At 59.5% G+C, this 18630-nt stretch overlaps 2 protein-coding genes across 2 annotated transcripts in view; both read right to left on the minus strand.

Annotated features, from left to right (window-relative positions):
• Positions 1–4373: 4373 nt before the first annotated feature.
• SCAMP4 (secretory carrier membrane protein 4) overlaps positions 4374–18630 on the minus strand; it is a 14998-nt gene continuing 741 nt past the window's right edge. The window contains exons 2-7 of the mRNA XM_012729873.1: positions 12191–12238; positions 10137–10265; positions 9714–9870; positions 8626–8727; positions 7698–7815; positions 4374–5870 (exon numbers count right to left, since the gene is read on the minus strand). Of these exons, the coding sequence (XP_012585327.1) occupies positions 5691–5870; positions 7698–7815; positions 8626–8727; positions 9714–9870; positions 10137–10265; positions 12191–12197 (693 nt within the window). The 5' untranslated portion in view covers positions 12198–12238 and the 3' untranslated portion in view covers positions 4374–5690. The remainder of the gene's footprint in view (positions 5871–7697; positions 7816–8625; positions 8728–9713; positions 9871–10136; positions 10266–12190; positions 12239–18630) is intronic.
• Positions 13949–18630, minus strand: part of ADAT3 (adenosine deaminase, tRNA-specific 3) — a 5421-nt gene continuing 739 nt past the window's right edge. Inside the window, exon 2 of the mRNA XM_004688914.2 lies at positions 13949–15039. Coding sequence (XP_004688971.1) covers positions 13967–15022 — 1056 coding nt within the window. The 5' untranslated portion in view covers positions 15023–15039 and the 3' untranslated portion in view covers positions 13949–13966. The remainder of the gene's footprint in view (positions 15040–18630) is intronic.

An 18630-nucleotide genomic window follows, 5' to 3' on the forward strand; every position in this document is an offset into this window, starting at 1 on the left:
CGGACTGTGTCGCGCGACGGCTGTCGCGTTTTGCGGCCTCGCCTGGACGGCTGCGTCCCGGGCCGCGGGACCCCAGGCCGCGCGCGGGAGCTGGGGTGCACGCGAGTGGGAGAGGGGCTAGCTGGTGTCCACCCTCTCCGGGGCGGGGCTCTCGCGGTTGCCGTGGCGACGCGTAGCCTGTCGCCCTGGCACCACCTCCGCGCCGCTCTTGTGACGTCACAGTCTCGCCACCCTACGTCAGGCCGGCGGCGCCGCGGGGCGTGGACAACTTGTGGACAACGGCTTTCCGGGTGGGGCGGGGCGAGAGAAGTGAAAGTATTTTAGAAGGGTTGACTGCGGGGTACCTGGGAGGCCTTAGGAGTGGTGACGCACGAGGGCGGTGAATTAAGAGGGTCTGCCGGGCCCTCGACGTGCGGCCCAGGCTCCAGGTCCCCGTACTGCTGGGCCCCAGCGTGCAGCCTGTGCTGCATAAATGGTTTGCGTTGTATTCCATCGCCAGGGCCAGATGGAACCTGAAAAGGGCAACTGCCAAGGGCCCGCAGTCAGACACTGCTGCCTCCAGAACGGAGCCTGGAACAGGGGAGCCGCTCCCCACACACCCCACTGGGCATCCCTCCATAGGGTTGACGCTGAAGGAAACACATTCAAATGCTTAAATGCCTGCCAGGGGCTGAGCCAGAATAGCGAGCTAGACTCTTGGCATCGATTTTCAGGGAGTCCTCATTCCTGTAAGGGGGAGGCCCAGCAAATGACTGGCCTCCGTGCTTTCAGGTGGTGGTCTATAGGGTGGCATGTAGCAGAATGATGACAACCCAGCCCTAATGTCTAAATGCTAGGTGTGTTCAATGTGAGGAAGGTTCCATCTGCTCCGATTATCAACCAGATTGTGGATTTTTGGAACTGTAGTCAGATAGGATGCCAAGGAAATCGGGAACGAGAAGCAAACCAAGGGAGAATGCAGAATGGCAGCGATTTAGAGGTAGTCCCTTGTAGAAGCAGACCCCAGGTTTTTTTCTGCAGCAATGTTAGGTGAGAGCCCCTGCTTCTCTTTCAGTCCCACTTTTTTGCTTTTTAACGATTTTTTTTATGCATACAAGAACTGGGCTACAGGCCAGAGGCGTGGGGGGCGTGAGAGGACTCACCAGAGACAGAGTGGAGCAACTGAACAGGCAGATCTGTTGAAATAAACTGGGGAGGGGGCAGCGGAGAGAGAGGAGAGGTCTGCTGCACCATGTGGGTCAGCTCCCTGGCCAGGAACCTAATTCCTGCTGAAGTGGCTGCGGACAGCTTCACAGTGCAGCGCCTTAACCCCTGCGCCACCGGGGAGGCCCAGCAACACTTTCATGTCAGCACCTCCAGGAGCTCGGGCCCCAACCAGGGCACTACTCCTCAAACTGCATCCTGACCCACTCCTCTGAGCCTTATCCTAAAGGGATGTGGGGCCCCCCGATTGGCACAGGGGGTAAAGGGAGCACTATGAAGCTATCACCAGCCCCTGCGACATGAGTTCTATCCCCGGCCAGAGTGACCCGCAGGGCGCAGCAGACCTCTCCTGTCTTGTTTGCTGCTCCCCTCAGCAGTGTGTTTCAGCGGATCTGACAGGAGAGGTCTGCCGCACCCTGTGGGTCACTCCCTGGTGGGGGATCGAACTTGTGCTGCAGTGGCTGCAATAGCTTCATATTGCTGTGCTTTAACCTGTGGCACCACCACAGTACAGAAACTGAGGCCAAGGTTAGGGTTGTGCCAGTCAGAGGCTGTGTGACTATGTACAGGCTGCTGACCTTCTCTGGCCTTCCACATTTCCCTAAGTTAGAACTCACAGTAGCCCTTGTGGGTATATCATGGACATCCATGAATTAACAAAAAAGAAGGGCCCTCCCTGGTAGCACAATGGGTTGTGGTGCAGCACTCTGAAGCTATCAGAAACCGCTGCAGCCGAGTTTGATCCCTGATCAGGGAGGGGATGACCCACAGGGACAGCAGCCCTCTCCTGTCCAACCTACTGCCCACCTCGGCAGTGTGTTTCAGTCCATCTGCTTGTCTTGCTCCCTGCTCTGTCTCTGGCCTGTACCCCAGTTCTTGTATATATAAATAATCTTTTTTTTTTTTTTTTAGGAATTGCCAGTATAGGGCCTCTTGCCTCAAAGAAACATATTTCTCTAATTACTTGGAATCTTTGAAAAAAGCAAATGACCTTTTAGGCTTCATCATTTCTAACCCACTTAAAATATGGCTCACATGTCCCTGCTTCCTTTTGGCTTTGATCATGGGGATGCCATTTGGGATACCTGAGATGTCAGTCTCTTTGGGTGTCCGAATAAAATAAGAACTATAAAGTTGATGAACTGTGTTCCCAGTTCCCGCCACCCCCAGAAAGACAATACCCGTCTTCCAGTAAATCCAAACAGCTGCGGATTTGGGGGAGGAGACAGGCAGGAAACGCCTCCTTCTGTTCTGTTCTACACTCACAAGAAGCTCGTTCATCTGTCTCACCCTTTCAGAGACCGTGGGCAGGCCCAGGGCCACATCCTGGTGTCTCCAGCCAGCGCGAGCACAAGCAGAGCCAGCTTCACGCTGTGTATGAGTTAGCACTTCCTGCAGCCAGGCCTCCCCCTGCTGGGGGGACGCGGCATTGCACATGGTCACTTTGCAAGGTATAAACTGAGGTTTGGAGAGGCCATGTGACTTGCACACTGTCCCCCATTTCAAACTCTCTGTGCTTCTGCTTCAGCCAACGCCCAGGCCCATCCCCCCCTCTAGCCCCACTCGGCCAAGGCAGGGTTTGGCACCACTTGCACCAGACTGGCCGGGACCCTGCTCTTGGAATGCTGTGCGCTGTTGTGAGCAAACCAAAGCAGGACACAGCTAGCCAGGACCCAGGGTGCAGAAACTCCTGGGGTGAACTGTGCACCCAGAATGGGGTCTCCCCATCCTCTGAAAAAAGTCACAAAGCAGGGAGATCTGTACCATGTGGAACGCCCAGCCACACTGGGTAGGTACTGGGCAGTCAGAGCCACCTTTGGGCCACTTTGCTTTTCTGGGACAGTCCCCACTGGATAAATTGTGGTGAGCAGTCAACCCAGCTTGGAAGGGATCCAGGAAACAGTGATTGCAGTGCTCAAGCCCCCAAATGTTTTTCAGATTTACCTATTTATCCAGAGAAGAACTGGGGTACAGGCCAGAGGTACAGGGGTGAGGGGATTCATTAGAGACAGCATGGGGAGAAAAGGCAGGTGTACTGAAGTCCACTGAGGGGAGCAGCTGTCCAGGGAGCAAACTCCTGCTGCTGCTGCTGCAGCTGACTGCAGAGAACTTCACAGAGCTGAGACTTAACCCCTGCACCACCAGGGAGGCCCTCAGCAGTGTACTTGAGTCGATCTGCCTGTTCTGCTCCCCACTGTCTCTGGTAAATGCTCTCAGCCCCACACTTCCAGCCTGTACCCCAGTTCTTGTATGCAAAAACAAATTTTTAAAAACTAACACCCAACCCAGGCAGGCCGCCCGCGTCCCACTTGCTTTAGCAGGAGGCACAATCCCACTTTCTCGCGACTGTAGCTGCCACCACCTTGGCCTCGTGGGGACTGCAGCTTGGGCACCGCATTTCCCACTCTGCTTCTCTCTGTTCCCAGCCCTCTGGACCCTCTTGCGGACCCTCCAGCCTGATGGGCCTGGGACTTGTTCTCCTGGCACCTCCACCCTGGGCTCGCTCTGGCTGGAGCCCTCACCATGCGGGGGTGGTGAATTCGGGAATTTGGCGGCAGTCAGGATTTTGAACCCCTTCACCCTACTCTTCTCCCTGTTCCCTTTGAACTGATGGAAAACCTCAGCACCCTGGAGTCCGAGTGCCTTGTTCTGTGCATGGGTGGTGGGCATGAGGCCTGACAAGGGGTACACACAGGTTCCCCTTAATGGTTCTGGGTCTCTGGCACCCTTTCATCGTGCCTGGCACCATCTCATTGACCGTGGGCACCGGGGTCCGTGCGGCCTCACCGGTATCTCCTGCAAAGGGCCCGCCCGAGCCATGCTGGTTGCTTTGGGTGACCTAGTTCCGCTGCAGGCTGACCGGCTACAACCTGCGGAGTGAGAGCTGTTGTCCACAGCTGTGGGGCGTCTACTTCCCGCCCCCAGCTGGCCTCCTCTGGCACTTTTATGGGCACGTCTCCTGAGAGCAAGTATCCTGAGAGCAAGCGAGCTGCTTTTCCATTTATAAATGTCCCTTTTCAAATGAAAACTGCTGGGTGCAAAGGGAGTGGGCTTCACCCTGGGGTGCCAGGAGGGCCTGCATGGGGGGGGCCACACTCTGGGACCCCTCAGGGAGGAAGGGCCAGACAGGACACACACCCCCACACAAAGATAGCCTCTAGAAGCTCAGCCTGATGCACAAAGACTGATTTATTTTCTGGATATTTTCAGGTAACAAAACCCACATTGTAACAAAGGTGCAAAATACAAGAGGGGGGCTGGGGAGGGGCGCTCTGTTAAACCCCCAACTCTGCTCCTGTGCCGGGTTAACAGCTTTTGTCACTGGGTGTACGAGATGCAGCCACAGGAGGCCAGCCTGAGGTCGCTACAGCGGACCCAGGCCTGGGCGCCCCTCAGGGAGGGCGGTGACCTCGGGCACAAGTGGCAGTACAAGCAGCCAGCGAGCGCAGGCAAGCGTGGGGCAGACGGGCCTGGCGTCCTCGGGCGCTGGCATGGGATGCGGAAGGGGCCTGTGCCGCCAGAGGCAGGCAGGCGGGGGCGCGGGGGCACCTGATGCTCTCTCCACGGCGCGAGGGAAGCCTGCCACAAGGGTACAGCTATCGCGTTCCTGTGAACCTTTCAGCAGCGAAGCTGCCACGGCCCGCCAACACCCAGTGCTGCAAGTGGAGTCAGAGGAATCCGGGCGAGGAGAGGGAAGGGCCTGCTCGGATTCCTCAGTAAGGCACGGAAACACCCCCTTCCCTTCGGAAGGGCTCCTCTGAGCCCCGCTCCCCGCCGCGGGCGTCCTGCACCCAGGCAGCCGGCGCGTGGAGGGGCGGGAAGGCCGACGTCCCCCTGCGCTCCCGAGGGGTTCAGTCCCAGGTTTCAGGACAGGCCGGGTCCCGCCCAAGGTTCCTGGCTCCACTGCCGCCAGAGCTCCACGGCGGAGGGACGGTGGGCAGGGGAAGGCTGGCCAACAGCCAGCGTGGAGCAACTGGGTCAGACGGACAGAGGCGGCTCAGGTCACTCTGCTGTCCGCAGGCTCATCCGGGAGCACCCACCAGCGCAGGTGGCCAGGGGCAGGGCCAATGTCAAGGTGCCACACTCAGGAGGTCGGGTCCTGGCACAAGACCCCCTCTAACCCGGCACGCGGCAGCTGTCCCGAGGGTGGGTGGACACGAGGTGGGGCCCTCTGAGCAGCATCAGCTCCGGACGGAGCCCGTCAGCCAGCCTGCCGACACTTCTCCCTGGGGAGGCCCACGGTCAGCCTGAGGAGAGAGGACATGACCTCCACACACGGACCAAACATTCCTGGGAGCACGAGGGACGTCCTACGTGGTGGCAGAGCTTGCCGGGAGCGCTGCCTCGGGCTGAGGTGAACGCGGCTGCTGTGCTCACGTCTCGGCTGGGCGCCTCGGCTGCTGCCGGCGGGAGGGAGGGGACAGAGGCTCAGGGCCTCGCAACCTACAGCGGTGGCAGGAGTGGAGGAGGTGGGCCAGCAGCTCCCTCTAAGGCCACTGGCTGCCCCCTGCTGGGTAGCTGGGCACAGTGGGGTACTCAGGCAGGCTGTTCCCCGAGAAGTTGTTGTACTGGGCCTCCCGAGAAGGTGGGTTCCGCCAAGTGCCCGCATTCCACTCTGTCTGTGCCTTCTGGAAGCTTCCACCAGACCCCCGGTAGATTCTGTGTACCTGTGGGGGGAGAGGGGGGCGCATGTGTGGCTGAGCAGAGAAGTCAGTGCGGCTCTCTGTGGAGCCCCTTGGAGTTTAACATTTTTCTCAGATAAAGGCAAACACTGCCCACCACACACTGGGGCCCTTAGGCCACCACACGCACACCGTTAGCCGGTCGCCCTTGTGCAGTCATCATCGTGCAGCCACACAAACTGCATGTATACGTGACCCTCAATGATCACGGTTCATGGAGCAACATGACTCACAGAAGAGTCTGTGTGGAATCTTTGGAAACAAACAGAAGCCAAGCCTATAGACTCAGAAGCGCCCAGCCGCACTACAACCCCAGTCGTCTCCTGATACTGTAAGACCCTTCTCTCGGCCGCAGGCATTTCTGATGTGAAAGGAGTCACCCTACCGGCAGGCTGGGCCTGACCAACTCCACTAGACACGAGGCCTCACAGGGCAGCTCTGGTCCCTCACGGGCTTGACCCGCCCAGTGCCCTGGACAGCGCTGTGCTGGCACAAGCGTGTCATTAGCAGTCACTCCTGGGTACCGTTGATTACTCAGCTGAGACCCCAGAAAAAAAGGCCGCCACCCCGAAAACTGGGAGTGGAATTGTGTCTGGAACACAGAGCCGCACCACCCTGCCTCCGCTGGGCAAGCGCAGCGAGCAAGCACTCGGTCAGGCTGCCAGCCCCGGTCGCACGAGGCCGCGTGTCTACTGTTCCCACCGGAATCTGTTTCTGTGCGATTATCTTCCCCCAAATCTCCAAGCCCAGGGTGGTTCTGGGAGTCTGATGGGGGGGGGTCAAGGTTTCATGGGTTCCTACTTTCTCCCTTCAGGCCACTGTGCAGCTGGGGGTTCAGGCGAGCGTAGCGGTCCTGTCCTCCCATAAAGCCTGGGCCCAGAGGCAACTGTGAGATAGGCGTGAAGAGCTGGACTCAGGGCTGCAAGGAACTCACACCCCGGCTCTCAGTATCGACGCCAGCCAGGAGCCCTGTGCTCTGGGAGGCGTGAGGGAAGCCTGCACAGAGAGGCACAGTCGTCCAGGCATGAGGTACCCGCCATCAGCCTCAGGCAGTGCGACGGTGCCTGCGTGCCCTTCACATGTCAGGGCAGCTTCGGGGACCTGCATGACTCGGCCTCCAGCCACACGCTGAGAGCGGCCTCAGAGGTATTCACACAGCTCAGGGTGACACTCACGCAGCTGATGTCCCCTGACTGACGACACTGAGTTTCTCCAGCTATAGGCTCCCAATTTTCGAGTGGAGGCACCCCGGCCACTGAGACAGCACCTGCGCTGGCGACTGGGGTGACCAGTCTGGCCAGAGGTGGTAAAATCAGGCGTGAGCAAGGGACTCCAGTGAACGGCACCCCAAACAGTAGGTATTGTGGACCTCCCTGGTGGTGCCGGGGTTAAAGTCTCGGTACTATCAAGCTATCACCAGCCACTGTGGCCTGAGTATGATCCCCAGCCAGGGAGGGACCCCCAGGGTGCAGCAGACCCCTCCTGTCGCCCCGCTGCTCCCCTCTGCAGTGGATTTCAGTGGATCCACCTGCTCTGCTCCCCACTCTGTCTCTGGTGAAACCTCTCACTCCCCATACCTCTGGCCTCTATGTTAAAAAAAAATTTTCTTAAAAAAAAAAAAAGGCAGCCGAAGTCACGCCCTTTAAGCACCCCCTTCTTAGCAGGCCCCATGGGAAGAGCAGGGCGAGTCTCCACGGAGGAGGGGCCGGGCTGTGCCGAGGCACCTGCTTGCGCGCACAGGCACACTTCCAGGTCCCGTGCCCGAGACAGGTAACAGCAGGGTAATGGCTGTCCAGGGCCCCGAGGGCTTACCTTCATGATCGCAATGGCCATCAAGGTGGCTGACACGGAGAACATGACGGCCGGAAGCAGCATGACGATGGCAGCTCCGATGCTCGTGTGGAAGAACCCGATAGCCGCCAGCCAACCACTGTGGGGCAAAAGACTGAATGGGTCCCAGCAAGTCCAGCAAACAAGACCCAGTGCCCTTCATACAAGAGTCCTCACAAATCGCCAGGAGGGAGACAGGACCACCAGGCCCATAAATGCAGAGGACACCCAAACCTGCCAACAGGGATGCAAAGTCAGCACCTGGCATCACGCCTTTAAAGCAACGAGCGCAGGAGGGGTCCACTCTCTGGTAGGCCCACAAGGCCTCGCTGGTGCTCCTGCGCGGGCTCTCTGGTCCCAAGCCCTCCTCGCAGGGTAGCTGCTAGACCAGCCTTGCCAGTCTCCCCCAGGCCAGGGAGGGTGGCTCATCGCTTAGTCTCAGGAGGACACAGGTGGACCCCCAGATTAAGTGTGGAACCAAGGTTCCCTCCTGCCTGCCCACCGCACAGCCTGGAACAGACCCCCACCCACTCCAGCTGAGCTCCCGAGGCTGCTTATCAGAGGGGACACTTGTATTCTCAGGCCCTCCCTGGTGGCCCCACGGGTTCAAGCGCAGCTCTGTGAAGCTATCCGTAGTCACTGAAGCGCGAGTTTGCTCCCGGCCAGGGAGGGACCCACATAGCACGGCAGACCGCTCCTGTCCCACCTGCTGCTCCCCTCAGCAGTATGTTTCAGTCCATCGGCCTGTTCTGCTCCCCACTCTGTCTCTGGTGAATCCTCTCACCCCTGCACCTCTGGCCTGCACCCCAGTTTTGTATGCATAAGTACATAAAAAAACCCAACTTGTATTCTCTTTTGGCAGGTACTCACTTGTGGGGGGTGTCTCCATTATAGTGGTGGACTCACTTACCATGCACCCCATCCTGAGAGGCCAATAGCCTGGATGACGGTCAAGACAAACTGGGCCCCGAAGATGAAGAAAAATGCCATGAAATTAAAGGAGCTGTCAGCTCTGGGGAGACAAAATACATGCATTACCCAGGTGTTGGCCTCACCAACAAGGCCCCCCCAGGTATGAAGGCAGAGACAGGTGGGAAGGGGATCTCTTCATTCCGGAAGCCATTAAAAGCCCACTCATGACAGCGCGACCCTGCAGTCAAGGCGCTCTCTAGGCTCTGGGCACTGCCACATGCACCCTCAGTGTGTGTAAGAACTTTGGGGCCCATTCCAGGCCCCTGCCAGCGAGGGGTGGCTTGGACCCACGGCTGCTTCCAGAGGCCCCAATCCTGCGGTGCGACTGTGCCTGCAGCCGAAAGCCAGCCTGGACCTCAAGTCCAGCCCTCCAGCCAGTACTGCTTTCCAATTCTTGCCTCAAGGAGGCCGCTGGGCCTGTCTGACTAAGGAGAGTGGGGACACGGCCGTCCCGGGCAGTGGGCACCGCCAGAGTGAGGGCGTGAGGGCGCCACTGACTGCAGCCACATGACTCACAGGCAAAAGGCGGACACAGTCCAAGTGCCTCACACAGAACATCACTCAGGTATGACGGGGGGCAGCGCTGATGCCCACTACCACAGGGAGAGACCCTGAACACGTGATTCTCAGGGTGAAGCCAGACTCAGAAGGCCACGGGGTGTGTGAATTATCCGGAGCAGGCATAGCCACAGAGAAGGGGGCTGGTGGTCCCGGGGGTGACTGCCGGTGCAGACGGGCTGGAGCCCTGAACCATCAGGCACATGAGTTGTACAGTACATAAATTTCAACTCAATCGAGTTGTCACTAAAGAGCAGAAAGGACAGCAGGTGTGTCTGGCCCTCAGGCGCCTGCAGACTTGTGACAGGAGCTGAAATCCCAACAGGACAAGAGAAAGGGGCCTAGCAGCAACTAGGTCAAGACCCAGGCTCACCGGGCAGCCAGGCCAAGTACGAGCGGGCGTCGCAGAGACCAGAATCTGTTTTGGGGCGACCTCGGCACCAGACGGGGGCCAGGACCCAGACTTACCGGAAGGCCTTGTAGGCAGGCCGGAACCAGCACACGTAGCCACAGGGGGAGAACAGCAGCAGCCAGACCAAGGCCAGGCCGAAGTTGGCCCCCGAGCCGCCACCAATCCACCAGGCCAGGCAGGCGACGAGGTTGACGCCGAGGGTGGCGCAGTAGACTGGGGGCGGGTGGAGGGGGTGAGAGAGCTGAGCGAGGTGGAGCGCGCCAGGCACCTCCCACCCCGCCCACAGGTGCAGGCTCCTCAGCTCCGGGACAGTGGCCGGGAAAGGGGTCCAGGAACAGGCCCCGCCCCCGCCCCACCCCCTCCAGAGCAGGGCTGTGGGAGGACAGAGCTCGTCAGCACACGCTCACGGCTCTCGCAGCCCGGACACGCCCAGTCCTGGCCGCGGCAGCGGCGGAGACCCCGGCCGCCCCGCAGCTCACACAGCCACAGCTGGTAGATCCGCTTCACCAAGGCCTGGTGTTCGATGGGGATCTCATCGGAGAAGTTCTGGTAGAAGCAGGGCTTCAGGGGGATGAACCTGGGCAGCGGAGGGAAGTTGTTCTCCTTTTCTGTAGGGCAAAGAGCAGCAGACTAAGGCTCTGTTGGGGTCAGCTCAGTGACACCCCCCCACCCCCGATTCTGGGGCCGGGACGTTGCCACACAAGGGGAAGGGGATGCTCAGGTGAAACTGGGCTGATACCCAGAGATGCGGGAGGATCCCGGGTTCCCGGGGGACCAGTGACCTCACGAAGGGGCTTCATAAGCAGGTCGGTCGCAGAGGAGGAGACACTGCGCTGCCGGCCCAAGGCCAGGACGCGGCCCCTCCAACTGGAAGGGGACAGGTCCCCTATGCCTCTGGGGGCCCGGCCTGCCACGCCTGGCTTTACAGCCACGGGGCGGTGTCGGACGCGGCCCCAGAGCCACGAGCTGACGACACTGTGGTTGTCACCAGTCTGCGGGGGGCCCTGGGCACAGTACCAGGAAACACTCAGTGGTAACGCTGTGCGGCTCACACGTGGCTGGGGGGCTCCGGCCTGAGAATGGGGCGCTTCCTGGGCCAGGTGTGACAAGAAGCCTTAGCCAGGGGCTTGAGGCAAGAATTTATTCTCTCAATTCTGGAGGCCAGAAGCCCGAAGTCAAGGTATCGCAGGACGGTGCTCCCTCCAGAGGCTTCCGGGGAGCAGCCTTCTCCTGCCTCTTCCAGCTTCTGGAGGCCCGACATCCTGGGCTTTTGTCCCCCTAGGGACACTCCTGTGTCTGCGTCCAAATGTCCCTCTGTCGGGACTGTCATGTTGCAGCAGGGACCCCTATCCAGAGTGATTCCATCTGAACAAATCACACCTGCAAAGCCCCCATTTCTAAATGAGGTTCTAGCTATGGGGGATCAAGGCTTGAACATGTCGCTTGGCAGCTCAACAGCACAACATCTGAGCTCCCTGCCGCCTTTCCAGATGCGTTCACTCCCCAGCACCACCCAGGAATGGTTCCGAACACTCCTGTGGTCAGATGGAGAACGAGACAGCCCCCAGGCCCTCGGGGGCTGCCATCCCAGTGGGAGCACACCGATACTGCAGCGTGAGTAACTGTCGGGGTGCTGGGAGGGCCACAGGGAACACATGCAGGTGTCAAGGTCGGCCTTGCTCAAAGGAGGCATTAAACAGAGGCTTGAGGTAAAGAAGGAAGCCCCCAAATCCTGGGGGAGGGGCCTCCTGGTGGCCTAGGGTTAAGTCTCTGCCCTATTGCCACCACAGCCTGAGTTCGAGTCCTGGCCAGGGAGCTGACCCACATGGCGTAGCAGATCTCTGACTCCCTAGTAAGGGCAGCAGCTGTGGAGTGAGCATCTGCAGGTCGAGCAGCAGGGCGGGCAGGGCAGGTAGGCCCCAATGGGGCAAGGACTGGCCAAGGCACCTGCAGGCAGACATGGCCAGCTCAGTGCAGGGGCGGGGAAGCCGCAGGCCAGCGGCACGGCCTTACAGCAGCCCTCGCTCGTGGGGGGGCGGGGCTCTGTGCAGACTTGGGACACAGGGCCTGGGTTCCAACCCTAGTCCTGCCATGGGTCTACTGCCCTTGGGCACCCAACCACCCTTCATCGAGTAGAGACAAGGTGTTCCTTTCACTAATAAGAAGCAAGGTTGAACCAGGGACTTCTGGGGCCCCCTGCATCCCTTACTTGTGGGCCCACCTGCCTCCATTTCTGAGGACAAGGCAGGCACACCTGTGGGCTCCTGTGGAGGCATGAGCCCACGTGCCAAACCGCAGTGGCCACTGAGTACCAGCCAGCTCCCCAAGCAAAGGCCTAGAGGCTGGAAGTTCGTCTAATGGACAATTCGTGTGGAAGCTGCGTCTCCCTCTCATCTGGCTGGGTACCAGCAGCAACATGGGAGGGAGGGAGGCCTGAGCTGTAGAGAGCCATGGAGATCTCTCCACCAGGGCGGGCAATTTCAAGATGGACAGAGAAGCCACAGGTCCCTGCAGGGCCACTGGAAAGACTCACCTGACATTTCGGCTGTGACGACAGGGTGGGGCTGAAGCCTGCAGCCACCTGGAGGGGAGACAGCCACAGTCAGGGGGTCCACAGGTTTGCTGGGTGACTCTAACACCAGCATGCAGGCAAAGACCTAACCAATGTCTCTCTAAAACCCCAGCCCCAAACGTGTGACTCTCCTCAGTCGGGCTGGGCAGCTTTGAGACATCTAGAAAAGGGTCTGGGCTATCGCCACTTTCCAGCCACCGCTGCAAGCCAGGATGTTTGGGGGTCCCAGGAACCCTCCCTTCCTGGGCTCTCACTTCCTTGCTGTCCTCACACCCTTTCAAATGCCCCATGAGGACTCCCTGGTGGTACAAGGGGTTAAATCTCAGCACTATGAAGCCACTGCAGCACAGGTTCAATCACCAGCCAGGGAGGGACCCCCAGGGCACAGCAGACCTTTCCTGTCTCACCTGCTGCTCCCTTCAGCAGTGTACTTTGTCCATCTGATTGTTGTGCTCCCCACTCTGGTGACTCCTCTCACCCCCTACTCTTCTGACCTGTATCCCAGTTCTTGTACGTGTAAATAAATAAATCTTTTTAAAAAAGAAACAAAATGCCCCATTATCTGCTATGACTCCGGTCTATTCCTTAGGGCCACAGGGACTGACGTTAAGTCACCAAAAACAGGGTTCAAGATCACTGCTGTGTGGCCTCAAGCAATTCACACAATGTTGCTGGTCTCCACTCGCCACGTGAACCTGGCAGAGCCGAAGACGCCGTCACAAGGCAAAGCAGCCCCGGAGCAGTGCCACAGAACAGCCACACACACCACGCTCCCAATATACGCACGGGTGGGCAGCGGGGGCACCGTCAGGAGACAGGCCAGGCTGCTGTACGTGTACAGTGCCCGGCCAGCACGGCTCAGCCCCAATCACCCCAGCAGCGGCGCGGGCAGGGAGCCGGGTCTGGAACTGGACACGGGTGGGGGGGAAGCTGCAGGTGTGTTTCTCACCTACAGCTCCAAGCAGACTCCAGCGACCGCGTTCCCCAGGTTCCACCCCGCATGGTAAGCAGGGCACCGTGTGGCACCCGTCATCCACACCAGCCCCCATGCAGTCCTGCTCTGCCCCCCCGGGCGCCTCCAGCTCAGGCTGGTGAGACCAATCTGCCCCGCAGTGCCCATGAGGCCAGCGAGTGCAGGCTTGCTGGACGGACACCCCCACCTTGGTTCCAGTCCTAACTCCTCTTTGGCACACGTCTGCAGGCCCCTCGGGGGTCCCCTCCGCCCACCTGTGAAGGACAGAAGAGGCCATCCTGCAGACCCACGATCCAGACACAACAGGGAAGTGCCACCCGGCTCCCCCCTCACAATATCCCCAAATCGGCCCATAACAGTTCAACAGGCCTCTCCCCACTACCCCCCTAACCCCAGTCAGCGGCCTGCTCCTGCCGAAAGACACCAACCCGATGTCTGGGTTGTTTATTTGTACGTGTATCAGAGCCGTTTCTGACACCCGAGACACAGTAGACAGGACCTGACAGGATGCGCGGGCCCAGGGCTGACTGGTCAGAGCAGCAAGGCCCACACGCCCGGACACGGCCGGGGCCGGACCCCTGGTCACCAGTCCGGGGAGAACGGCATCCCACACGCTGGCAGGAACAGAGCCACGGCTCTGGGCTGGGGCACGCGCGTGTCCCTCAAAGGGGTAGGCCAGCAGTTCTGCAATGTGGAGGGAGTCCGGGGCCCGGGGTCTGGGCAGAGGTGGTCAGAGGGAGTCCTGGACCCCAGCGGGCACAGCCCTACACATCGGGGTCCAGCCGGCGGCACTGGGCCTCTAGCACACCGCAGAACACTTGGAAGCGGTGGTTGAGGTCGGGCCGTGCGTGGATGCGGAAGCGGGTACCCAGGGCGCCGTCAGGCGAGGGGGCCCCGTAGAAGACTCGCTGCACGCGGGAGTGCACCAGGGCCATGGCACACATGGCACAGGGCTCGCGGGTGATGTAGAGGTCGTAGCCGGTGCACACGTAGGGGAGGCTGTCCTCGTCGGCGTCCAGCTTGCGCACAGTGCCCACCCGAACCGCCTGGGAGGTGGCAGCCGGGGCAAAGGAGCAGGTAGGATGAGGTCCCAGGTCGTAGGCACCACGGCCCTGGCCCTGGGCCACCAGGTCAATGCACACCATGGTGGCGTGCAGCAGGGGGCTGGCTGCGCTGCTGCAGTCATGGCCTGTGGCCAGCACGCACCCCGAGGCCGGGTCTACCACCACCGCCCCGACGGCCCTCAGGCCTCTGGCGGCGGCCTGCTGGGCCACCCGCACGGCTCGCTCCATGTGGCCCTGCATCGCAGCCCGCTCCTGCACAGAGAAGAGCTGTCCGGCCAGGGCGCGGGTCACCTGCTTGTCTTCGTGGAAGGATGTGGGCCAGTGGGCCCGTGCCTCCTCGAACTGGTCCCTGGTCAGTGGCGGCCAGGCAGGCACGGGCACCAGGAAGGGCGGCCCCAGGCCTCGAGGGTCAACAGCCGGTTGCGGGAGGAGCTCGGCCAGTGAGGGTGTGCCCCCGGCCGACCCCGCCAGACACAGCAGCATCTCCAGCGTGTGGGGGCGACTGGCATCCTGGTTTGGCCGCACCCTCTTAAGGTGCGGCTGGGCAGGCAGCGGGTGGACAGCTGACACCTCCTTGAGGAGGCGCGAGGTCTGGCGTGTGTCCAGGATGGGCGCTGCATAGGCCAGCACCAACTGGATGTCCCGGGACTGCCGCTCGGAGAGCACAGGGGTGACGCGCCAGGCTGCAGACTTTGGGTCTGGGCTTCCAGCCTTCTCCTCCCCAAGCCGCTCCACAATGCCTGGCGTGGGGTCCATCCTGGGCAGGGCTCCGACTGTAGGGGACAGAGATCGGCAGAGCATCATCCGTGAGCTGCAGGAGGTCTGCGTGCCCTTGAGGGGTCCATCCTGGGAGTCGCCAAACGTGAGGGCTCATCCGAGAGCCCGCAGAAAGGCGCCACTAGCATGCTCGAGCTCACATCCTACGAGCTCTCGGTTTGCAGTCTGGGCAGCTTTCACCTATAAAACTGGCCCTCAAACAGCGCAGGCTTGAATTACGCAGGTCCACTCAGGAGCCGATTTTCTTAGAAACAGACATTAGCGTAGTGTCTGCACAGGGCGGCGCTGTCAGCTCCGTTCAGTCCTCCCGCTCCCTCCTTCCCGCCAGCTTTCCTTAGCCAAGACTACGGTGAGCAGCGCACGTGCTAGACAAACGTGTGTAAGTGTTTCTGTTATCAGTTTCTGGCCAACAGCAGACTATGTGTAGTTAAGTTTTGGGGGAAGCATAGATTTTCAACGGCATGGGGGGCAATCCCGGGTCGCTCATCCATCACTCGTGTGTGCGTGTGTGTGCGTGTAGCTGTTTTTCCCTTTGAGATGCACAAAGAACAGGAAACGTGCGATGGATTTCAGAGCCTTAACAGGAACAAGAGAATGTAATCTGGCTCAATTATTTTGTACTAACTATATGTTAAAAAAACAGTATTTTGTTTCTGAGTTAAGTAAACATTAACTTCACCTGTTCGGTGCACCTTTTACAGTACAGCTTCTGAAAGACTTAACATTATATTTTCCCTGCATTATAATCCTTACAGTGAGTTCTGTCTGGAATATTAGAAATAAACAACTGGTAGCCTTAGAGGGCATCTGAAGGATCTCGGGTGCCATTGCCCAGCCAGGCCACATGGGCCCTGAAAATCCTCCCGCCTGTTCCCCAAGACAAAAACACACTGAAGTAATTTTACCACTCACTGTGTTTTTACCTCTCCAGCTACACCCCAACTCATCCCTTGCTCCCCAATCCAGCTTACTTAGTGGCCTGCTCTCTCAGAGGTCCTTGCCCACATGGAAGAGTCCTAAGCTGATGCAAAGTTGGGAGACACACACCCAGCACTGGTGGCAGCTGAGAGGCTGAAAGGGTAGAAGATGGCCCTTTCGCAACCCCAAGGCCTACGCCAGGCGGGACAGAGGGAGGCTCCACACACTGACTGAATCCTACTCCCAGCACATCCCACGCTCAGGGTCCTGCAGCACGGCGCGCCTGGCTCTCCCTAGGCCACAGAGCTCCCACTGTCTCCAGCACAAAAGATGGACACAGTCTCATTTGTCCCTTGAAGAGTACAACCTCTGTCTGACTAAAAACAAAAGCAGCAACACACACACACACACAGAGCGGTCGCTGGGATGCTGCTGGCTGGGCTGCCGCCTCCTAGGGAGGACAGACAAAACCACTGGACAGTCAACACCTGACGCAGTTACTCCGCTCAAGTATGTGTCCACAAGACCCGAAAACTCACAGCCACACAGAAACCTGCGCAGCTCGCGACAGCCAGAGCGGAATCAGCCCAAGAGCCAAGGGCATAAACAAAGTGCCCCCACATAGACCGCACTGTCACGCAGGACGGCGTCTGACACTCCCTGGGGCCCCGAACACAGACACCAGGGAGACAGGCAGACACACAGGCCACACGGCGAGTCCACTGGTGAGAAACATCCAGAACACGAACAGCCAGACCGAAAGTGGGTTCACGGTGTCAGGGGTGGGAACGCTGGGGAGTGACTGCTGACAGGGATGAGGTTTCCTTCTGTGGCAACGGAATGTTCTAAAACAAGACAGAAGTCAGAGCTGCACAACTCTAAGAAGGCGCTAAACAAACGGGGTGGGGGGAGGGAAATGCACGGGATTATGGTGATGGCACATGGGTGACTTGGTGATGGGAAACCCGCGGGGATTACAATTGAGATGGGAAAAAAATGTACAAAATGATGTAAAAATAAACTTTTTGTAACAAAAAAAAAAAAAAAGAAGGCGCTAAACATACACACTTCAAGTGCACGATATGGGAATGGTCTTGCTAAAGCTGCTGTCAAAGAAAAGGAGGGAGGGGGAAGACACTGAGAGCCCGGGAAGACTCACCGTCGCTACCGCCTGTCCTCTCCCTTCCACTCAAAGCCCTGACTTCTCAGTGGCCTGGGGAGAAGCTCCCGGGATGTCAGGCTGCATGGACCAAAAGGGCTCCCAGCCAGGACCCAACCCAGAATCTGATACCAGGCTCAACACCCTCTCACTCTGCTTCCCAAGACCCCTGCAACATGGGGGCGTCTAGCGATGTCAGCAGGTCCCACAAAGGGCAACCAGCCCAAAGCCTAGCTCCCACACTTCAAGGGGAAGGGAACAGCACTTAGGGCACAAATGTTTGCTGAAATGCGCCGGGGTCCAAGCAAGGCCCAGGCCATGGCCGCAGCCACACCCCCCTCCCCTGCAGCTCTCCCGGGGCCTGGCCAGTTCAGCCCTGCCCTGTCTCTGCCTGCAGCGAGACAACGCCATCCTGTCTCCAGGGCTGGAGGACACAGCTGTCCACACCCACCAAGAGCAAAGAACTCAGCGCAGGGCCAGGCACCCAGCCTCCACAGAAGCACCCTTCACATTCATAGCCGCACCTGCCTGAGGGTTTCGCCATCCAGGGAGGGGAGGTCCCCCTGCTTCAGGGGCTAGGGGCTGAGCTGGGTCTGTAGAACCAGCGAGACAGGTCCCCACAGAGAGGCCCCTCAGCAGTTCAGGACGCCCCCTCATGGCTCCCACCCAGAAATCAGCCTGGGGCCACCTAAAGTTCCAGCAGGAGTGGCCACCGCTGTGGGCCCACAGGATATGCGCCTTCCTGACTGCAGCTGAGTCAGGAACTACACTTAACGCAGATCCTGTGGACAGGGAGGCCCTGTCTCAGAGAAAACAGCCTGAACTGGATGAGCCTTGGCCCTGCCCCAGACATTCACACCCCAGCCTAGTGTCTTGGCTGCGAGGCCGCCAGCCCTGTCTGAACCCCACTCCCACCCCAGCACCCCCTCCGTGAAAAGAGAATCCCATCACCTTGAAGAAAGGTTGTCGGAAGCAGAGAGAGAGAGAAAAGCCACGCCAGGCCCAGCACAGTCCCGGGCTGCGCGAGCTCCTTTAACAATGCCACGATGCCACCAGCAGGGCTCCGGGGCCAGGAGCTGGGCAAAGCAGAGGACAAGGGCCCGGACAGAAAAAAACACCAGTGCCGCAAGATGCCCACAGTCCAGGCGGGTGCTGGTTTCGAATGCACTTTCCAGGACTTGCTCCCTCGGAGAGGGCTCAGTCTGAGGTCCTAACAAGTTCCCCAACGCAGCGGGTCAGCGGGGACACAGGACGCAAGCTAAGGGTCAATTCCAGGTGTGGAGACACGTTCTCGGCATACGCATTTCCCAAGCTCACTGTTTACATGAAACTCAAATTCCACGGGGGCGTCGGGGCGTCTATTGCGGAAGCTGGCCACCACGCAGAGGCGGCTTTCCCTGCACGAAAGTTCGAGAACTTCGGCAATAAGGCGTGGGAGAGGTCCAGGTCCCAGCCAGGAGGCTGAAAAGCTCCCAGGTCCCAGCCAGGAGGCTGAAAAGCTCCCAGGTCC

The sequence above is a fragment of the Condylura cristata genome, unplaced genomic scaffold (assembly GCF_000260355.1).
Source record: "Condylura cristata isolate star-nosed mole 26May11 unplaced genomic scaffold, ConCri1.0 scaffold00025, whole genome shotgun sequence".
Taxonomy (NCBI): Eukaryota; Metazoa; Chordata; class Mammalia; order Eulipotyphla; family Talpidae; genus Condylura; species Condylura cristata.